The following is an 8,428-nucleotide window of genomic DNA, read 5'->3' as shown; positions in this document are numbered from 1 at the left end:
AATCAAAAAGCACTTTGAGTGGTCGGAAGACTAGAAAGGCACTATACAAGTACAGGTCCATTTACCATCCATTACCATTCTGTTAGGATATAGTGAAAGTTTCAACAAATATTACAAAAAGATATTTTTATAAAGGCTACCTACTACCTAAGTGGTGGTAATAGGTCCACTGAATTACTTTTCAGAGTATAGGTTACACCTCTAAAATAACGCAAAATATATCACTTGACCAATAATGACGGAGTGCAAGTGTACACACCCAAATAAAGAAAGTGTAAAGGAGTGTGTAACGCTCTCCCAAAGCTGCTCATCTGCTCAAGTACTCAAGCCCACTTCCCTGCAGGAAGGCTAATGACAGACATGTAAGTAGGCAGCGTGACCTGTTCTGCTGCACATGGAGTTTATTTGCTGTGGTTTTAGCTGGAGCTTCTATGCTCAGCCCCCGGGGCACAAATACGTCTGTGGTGCTCCAGCCCAGGGAGCAGCAATCTGACAAGCAGTGCAGACCTAATCCAGGCCAGGTCTGGGGCTGTGTTTGGTATGCATCCCCTAGGTATGGAATAAATACAAGGCCGGTAAGCAGATCTGCTTGCCTGCACGGCCGCAGGGAAGTGGAGGGCTTTCCAACCTTGCGTTACATGCCTTGACGGGATGTCTCTTATCCATATATGTAACCTCATAACATTTTGGGCTTTTCACAAATAAGAACAGCTTTGATCTCCTGTGGAAAGTAATGCAGTTTTAATGTCCAACTTCAAGGGCCATTAGCTGCATTTTTATCAGTTAGCGAGGCTGCTTGGCAAATTTCTGAATGTCAAGTCAGGGGGTGTTGCTAGCCTAGAGGTTAGAGAAGCGGGTTCATGATTGGAGGGCTGTCAGCTCGAGCTCCTCGCTGGGAGAATGTGGGTGGGGAAAGTGGACAAGTAATAGTCTTTCCTCCCTACAGCGTTTCAGTTGATTTACCTTTGAACAAGGCACTGAGCCCCCCACTGCTTCAGAGGGTAAAAGTAGAAAAATTTCATTATACAAGAAGTTGTTAAGTGATATAAATATGGTTTGTGGAAAGCAGAGTGCTCCATTGGGCAAAATAAGGCTTTCACAAAAAGGGGGGAAAAAAGTCAATTTTACACTCTATTTACTGAACCTGAACACTGAAGAGTGTCTTAACCTGGTGACACCCCCTCGCTCCCACCCTCCCTTCCTCCCTTAAGCTGCCACAGGTAGAGCCGACCAAGTGTACCTGTTTAAACTTGCTGTGTAATTTCTGGATTAGCAGATGCCTCTAATGGCTAAAATCATCAGAGCTTTCCATCTGCCACAGACGGAGGAAAAAATGGAAAGAAAAAAGACAGAAGTAAAGGACAAGGTGTAGAAACCATTATTAACCCTTATTTGATCAGTCTCAAAGGGGAATTCCTCAATATGAACTTTCTATGAATAGCCACACATACTTTTTTGAAAACATTAGGAGCTCATTGTCATCATTTCACTAGTGTCAACTCTTTAAAAGCTCTTCGGTTATGTGTTTGTGTCAGTTACTAGTTTTAAACTGAAATAGCGCCCACATCAACCCTCAACTCATGGTTGTCAATGGGAAACTTAGAGTTAGAGCTGAAATTATTAGTTATTGAAAATTTTCAAGCAAAAGTGCTAAACATCTCCTTGTTCCAGCTTCTCAATTGTGAGGATTTGCTGCTATTCTTTTTTTTTTTTTTACTAAATTCTAAACCAATTTTTGTATTACTCGTTGCTCTTTTCAAGTAATATCACTTTACTACTACTACTACTACTACTACTACTAGTAGTAATAATAATAATAATAATAATAATAATAATAATAATAATAACAAACTTTTTTTAAGTGCCTTTAAAAACCAGATTTACACAGTGTTAGACAGTGCAAAGATTAGAGAAACAATATAAAACACAGCTGTCCTCTCTTCCGTTGCTGTTTTCTAGCGTTTTTTAGATGAGCATGAAAGTTTAAATATTTTTTTAACTTTTCAGCACAAGGTGAGGAGTCGTGCCGCTCGTCATTGTCACACGTAGCCCCAACAGCTAATATTTACCACTTCCCTCCTGTTTTAAAGCTGTTTATTATACCGGTTACCTAGCTAGCTAGTTAGCTAACTGTTTGACTGTGAGCGAGTTACGGAATACGGTTAGTCACCTCTTTGAAATTAAGCTAGAGTTTGCTAGAGCGCCTGTAGCGATGTGTCTCGGTGTGTGATCGGCTCCTATAAATCCATAAAAGTTACATGCAAGATGAAAAACCTGACCCGAACTGATGATGCAACACAATCTTTTAAACTACTTCTGTTATTTATAGACACATCATACATATACAAAACAAATTTTTGGGGAGGTGGGTTGTAACTGTATTAGTGATTAGTTACACTACTACTTACTAGGGAAAGTAATATTATTACTAGTAATACTGTCCAACACTGTAAATGAATAATGAGAATAATTGTTCCCTACTAGGATTTTTCTGAAAGCTGCAGTGTATCTGAGATGGGCTTAATAATATAGAAGTGCCCAAGTTTAATGGATATACTGTAGTGCTAAATAGTCAATGCACAGTATTTTTAACATACAGCTGTCTTAAGTTAATGATATGAACCCCTCACATGTTTACCCTCTGTCCCATCACATAAACTCCCTGTGTTGTAATATAGGCAGAATGTATTCTTCCATTTTCTACATTCACTGTACACTGTAAACCCTATAAACACTATATCATGATAAAAGAAGTAAGCTAACATAACTTAATCCTCCCAAAAAGTGTTTTGAGTCACTCATTCCCACAAATTAAACCCAACTCAAAAATGAGTTGTTGAAGTAATGACTCAGTTGTTGTGAGTGCACTTAAATGTGTGCAGTATTTTAAGTATTGGTATTATAACACCAGTTTGTTCTTTATATCATTGCAATAATGTAATCCCCAAACTGAATTTGCTGGCATTTTGATAATCAATTAATTATAAATTGTTTTTTTATCATGAATCTGCTGTCTGGAGGTAAATATAATAATTTGCTTTAGTGGAAGAACTAGATAAGGAGGACTAAGTACTTCAAATTAAGTGGTAACATTTGTATTAAAAAATATGCACCTTAACAATGAATGAATTATCAAATATTTTTTCATGCTTAAATTGTTGGATGGATTGGAGTTAATAAATTTAAACTGCTGAAGGTAATCGGTTTCCTCAAACAGTATGAACTAAAACTCCTGTCATTTGTCCCATCACATGTATAGCTGCTACCAGGGGCGGAGCCAGACATTGCAAACATTCAGGGCTTAGCCCAAACTGAGGGGGGTCTGGGGGCATGCACCCCTGGGGAGATTTTTTTTCCATTTACTGCAGCTACATGCAGTTTTTCAAGCCAGTTGAGATAATAGAATTCCTTCACGTCTGTACATCATTTGGGAAAACATGATATGATACAGGAAATAACTCATCCTGTAGCACCTACATCCTGTTTTGTATCTACTTGTTCTTCAACTGTCTTGATCATTCTGAAACCCAAACACAACAAATGCTGAGGATGACTCATTTTCACTCCTGACACCTAAAAAGAGACAAAAATAGTCGACTCCTGATGAAAGACTGTATGTCCATAGTCCATAAGATAGTTAGCTAGCATGCTTGCTCAAACAACAGCAACCCCCAATGACAGTGTTATGGTGGAATATAGATGGTGATATTCCCAGTAATAGAACTTTTGCTCCATAGATTTCCTGGTCCACTGATGGGAAGTGACACAAAGTTGAAGTTATTTTAGGAAGATTTGGCGCTTTTATAATTTTTCCTGTTCAAGTGCCAATTTGATACCTGAGCCTCAAATCCAGATACTTTTGCAGTCCTTTTCCCTTCAAAATCAAAAGATGCTGCAGATGTTATCCAAGTTCTCAAACGCTGTTAGTTTTACAAAAACCTGGCTCAGATTGACAACCTTTTCATCTAAATCTGGAACCATCTAGTAAAAGGAGTAAACCAGATCTGACCAGACTTTCAGTGCCAGGTTTCGTTACTTTTTTTCTGTCATTTCGGTCAGTCCCAAAAAAAGTGTGAGAGGTTTGATACCCAACCCTAGGAGCATGTATTCCTAAAGATAACACAGATTTAGTTTTTGTCATGTGTGAAGTCCCCCTCCTCCCGAGAAACACTCAACACAGACACTGACACATTCCTGACGGCACAAGGCATAACTTGTTATGGAGGCTGTTCACAGGGCTGTGTTAAGGTGAATCCAGACGCACACACACACTGGGCTGTGTGCACCAAGAGGGGCAGCGTTGATTTAGGGCATTACTCAGACAGAGAGAGGGAGAGAGAGAGAGGGGAGAAGAGGGAGAGTCTCCCCTGACTGCATTAGGAGAGCCTCCAGCCTTTGTGATTCCTTTTGATCAAATCTCTGTGAAAGATGAGTGTCATGCCCTCTTCCAGCCAGCTGTGAGGGGACTGCCCTGTGACTCTGAGGGGGTAGACGAATGTGTGTGTGTGTGTGTGTGTGTGTGTGTGTGTGTGTGTGAGTGAAAGAGCTTGCACACCTCTATGTGTGCATGCCGGTGTGTGTGTGTGTGCAGGCTACAGAGGGAGCAGGCAGCTCCTGAGGTGAGAATGCCGAGTGGGAGGATCTCATTCCAATCCCCAGTGCCCAGTTTCAACACACACACACACTCACACACACACACTGAACATCTTGAGTAGTTTAGAGCCAGTCCACGGCAACATTAGAGGAGAGAAAGCAGAGGAGGCGTGTGTGTGTGTGCATCTGTGCAGTGAGAGTAAAAGCACAGTAACTACTCTTTTTTTGTGGAGTGGTGGCTCAGTGTGTTTGTGTGTGTGTGTGAAGACAGAGTACATGTGTGTCTGGGTTGTTGAAGGAGATGCTGCTGGGTGTGATGGCTCTTTTGCGTTAGTACTTGTGCAGGCAGGAGAGTTGGAGCCAGTTGTTTTGTGGGACTCGCGGGGAATGGCAAACTCACCGGTATCCTTGGAAACATCCGACTAAATGACAATGGCTGAGGTAAGAGAGACGGCTTTTCACCGCTATTCTTCGTCCGCTCTGACTACTCTCGCTCACGCACACACACACACACACACACACACATACACACAAACACACAGCCTGCACACCCAGTCAGGATGTTTAACAAAGACAAACTGGAAGGAGTTTATGTGGATCACAGTGACAGACGGGAGTTTTATTTGGAGGTATGCACAGAGTTATAGATGTTTTATATATTTTATGGTTTTATACATTGATTACTTTATGTGTGCACGAGTAGAAACATGCTGGTATAGACTTTGGCTTTGCTGTGATTCCAGATGTGTGTTTTCTTTAGAATTGTTCTTACAAGTTGTCATATAGGGCACCAAAACTATGGTTATGTATCTGAGTTTCAGAACTACATGAAAGCTTTTTTTGATACCTTACTTTTGAGCAATATCATTTATTTCTACAAATTTTCATTAAACAAAAAAACACATGTTCTCAAATGTGACAAGTAGCTCTATGAGAACTTTAAGTAAAATATTCTGAAAGTGGTAAAATTTTGATTTAAATTAGGAGTGGCCTGATGGAAAAATAAGAGAACAAGATTCCATATCGGAGCAGTTTATTTGAAACTGAGCTTTAAAGTTTTCAGAACTCGTCCCAAAAAGCTGACATCTTTGTAACTTTGAGTCGCTCTGAAATGTTTCAGTGGCTGACTGAGAACAAAACCTTGTGTCTGAGCCCCGGTCGGTGTGGACAGAGATTGTCCCTACATGCCTTCCAAGAATCTCAAGACAACTCCCAATAAACAAAAACAGCAACTTCACCACCAAGTCAGGCTTCACTCATGATTCTCCATATTTCTCTCTAACATTTCATGTTTTTCTTTAATTACACTCTTGTACCTCCTTTTGATTAATTCTGATGAACTTTATGTTTATCTATTTATTATATTCTGAACCACTTGCCCTTTGTCCTTAAGAGAATAAGTAAATAAAAAAAGTAATTCAAACCATTATAGGAGAGAGAACTAGCTTCCAGTCCTTACCTGGACCTGCTCTCCATCCACCGTCCCCCCTTATGTCTGTCTGTAGTTTGGGGAACCGAGGAAGGCCGGCCTCCTGTAGCCTCCTGTAGCCTGCTGGCCGCTGGCCTCAGCCCATTGGAATGTAATTTAAGAGCAGCCTAATGTTTAGCTGCAGCCATAATGTAACAATTAGCCTAGCTGTCTGTGTGGCGGTGGCGGTGCTGTCGGTAGCGGCAAAAGGCTCCCTCCATGCCTGTGTGTGTGTATAGTGTGTGTGTGTGTGTGTGTGTGTGTAAACAGTTTGAGGAGAAACAGTTGTGGTTTATTCACTGTTAGATTACAGGCTGCAGTTTAATGTGTGGGGAAATACATTTAATGAACGAAGCGAACAGATACTGTTTAATTTTGATTTTGTAATATTTCAGCTAACTGAAAAGCCAATTACAATTACTTCATTATTTACTACTTTACTACATTCTTCTATTTATTAATATAGATCTGAGAGACTAACTTTTTCTGACTTTTTTCTGTAAACTCTTAAATAATCATTATTTTGAGCCGTCATGTACTGCTGTGATATTTTATTAGTAGTTAAAGGTGTGTAAAATAGATTAACAGCCACTGTTTTTATTGTCAAAAAAGTTGAATTCAACCTTAAATGTTTCAGTTTGGTATTAAGTTTGCCCTTCTTTCAAAAATATTTTAAAATAAAACTCTTTATCATAAAAAAATACTCATTTAAGATAGAGCTCTGGGATCAGTTCGCCATGTGCGGTGTGTTTTGTCTTCCTCTAACAGGTTGCCTTTTTCATTTCCTGACGAGCGGGAGGCCATTACTCTAGCAAACCATGACAATGATTCAGATTTATGTTTGTGTGTGTGTGTGTGTGTATGTATGTGTGTGTGACAGAGAGAGAAAAAGAAAAATGTAAGTAGAATGGCCCTCTGTGTCTTAACAGACTCATGTCCTATCTCTTTATTCCTGCTGCAATATCACTCCTTCCATCTTTTGTTTCCCTCTTTCTACCTCCATCTCTTTCTGTGGGTGTCTCTATGTTCGTCTTTAGAGCCACAGGGCCCCAGGGCACACATACACACATAAAACTGAAAAAGCACGCACAGGGGCCCCTGCTCGTCTTTACAGAGTTGAGTGTGTGTTGGCGGTGGCGACTGTAGCCCACCAGCTTCATTAGGTTCATGATGGTCCATCCATGAGAGGACAAGCGGGGGGTGGGTGTGGATCTGCTCCAGCCTTTTACCCCCTTCAGCGTCTCCTCAAGCTGTGATCCGCCCCTCCTGGCCCCCTTAACACCCCCCAACACACACACACACACACACACACACACACACACACACAGCAGCCACCCCTTGTGTCTGCTCTGCGCTGCCACCAAAAGGCTTGTGAGGATTTGTCAGCCAGATGTGACAAGATTGTCAAGAGGCAGGCGAGGAGAGAGGGAGATCTGATATTAATCAGAGCGTAGCTGGGAGCCAAACTCTCTCAGACTCAGTGTACTAACATGTTCCCCTCATTTACTCCCTCTCCGAGCCAAACACTCCCTCCGAGTTCCTAACGGGGAGCCACACACACCAGGAACCAAACTTTGGCTCCCGCCCTCCCCAAAAATACCTCATTGTCTTTTTTTTTTTTTAATTATTTTTTCTGTGAAGCCAGGCATTTTCTCATGGATGTTCAGGTAAAGATCTGCTACCTTTTTGTCTGCTTTGGTGTTGGAACATGTTGTGTGTTTGTGTGTGTGCATGTCTGCCTGTGATTGACTGCTGTATGAGTATGAAATAATGAGTTTTTCATGCTGTCTTTGGGCTGTATGGACTCTTAATAGGCTCAAACACAGCCTGTCACTACTTGCACTTGCCCAGGCTTTTCCTCTCCTTTTTAGGTCCAATGTGGTTTAAAGAAACGCTTGTGTGTGTGTGTGTGTTTTTAAATTTAAGTGTATTTTAAAAGCTATTACCCACATGGAGTTTACTTTAAAGGAAGCAGTTAAATGAGACACAGGCTGCAGAGCTTTGCAGCTGTATGAAAAGTTGAATGTTTCATGTAATGATTTTTGGAGGATATCACAAGTGAGTGGTTTTTATCTGGTGCTGTGTGTTAAAGTGCTTCCTCTTCCTCGGCGTGGTGACATTAAATCACGAGCTGAGGTGGGATCACGTTGCCTGCTGAGCGGCTCATGTATCGTAACCTAGCTTTAACTAACACTTGTCGTCAATTAACATTTTACTACCTCGCTGTCACATACACAACACGATCCAAGACTTGATTTATTCATGAGACTCTATTCTTTGCTCGTACCCCGCACACACACACACACACACACACACACACACACACACATACAGGCAGTGGTCGGGCAGGTGTAGTCAGTGTGGACA

The 8,428-nt window shown here is 41.1% G+C and overlaps 1 protein-coding gene across 1 annotated transcript in view; it reads left to right on the top strand.

Annotated features, from left to right (window-relative positions):
* The first annotated feature begins 4,734 nt into the window (after positions 1-4,734).
* The window catches only part of bnc1 (basonuclin 1), a 17,212-nt gene continuing 13,518 nt past the window's right edge, over positions 4,735-8,428 (top strand). Inside the window, exon 1 of the mRNA XM_035652537.1 lies at positions 4,735-5,034. Within this exon, the coding sequence (XP_035508430.1) occupies positions 5,020-5,034 (15 nt within the window). The 5' untranslated portion in view covers positions 4,735-5,019. The remainder of the gene's footprint in view (positions 5,035-8,428) is intronic.

This window comes from Morone saxatilis, unplaced genomic scaffold, assembly GCF_004916995.1.
Source record: "Morone saxatilis isolate NCDOM2014 unplaced genomic scaffold, NCSU_SB_2.0 Contig11, whole genome shotgun sequence".
NCBI lineage: Eukaryota > Metazoa > Chordata > Actinopteri > Moronidae > Morone > Morone saxatilis.
The sequence above is the reverse complement of the archived record's forward strand: the minus strand, read 5'-3'. Positions and strand labels throughout refer to the sequence as shown.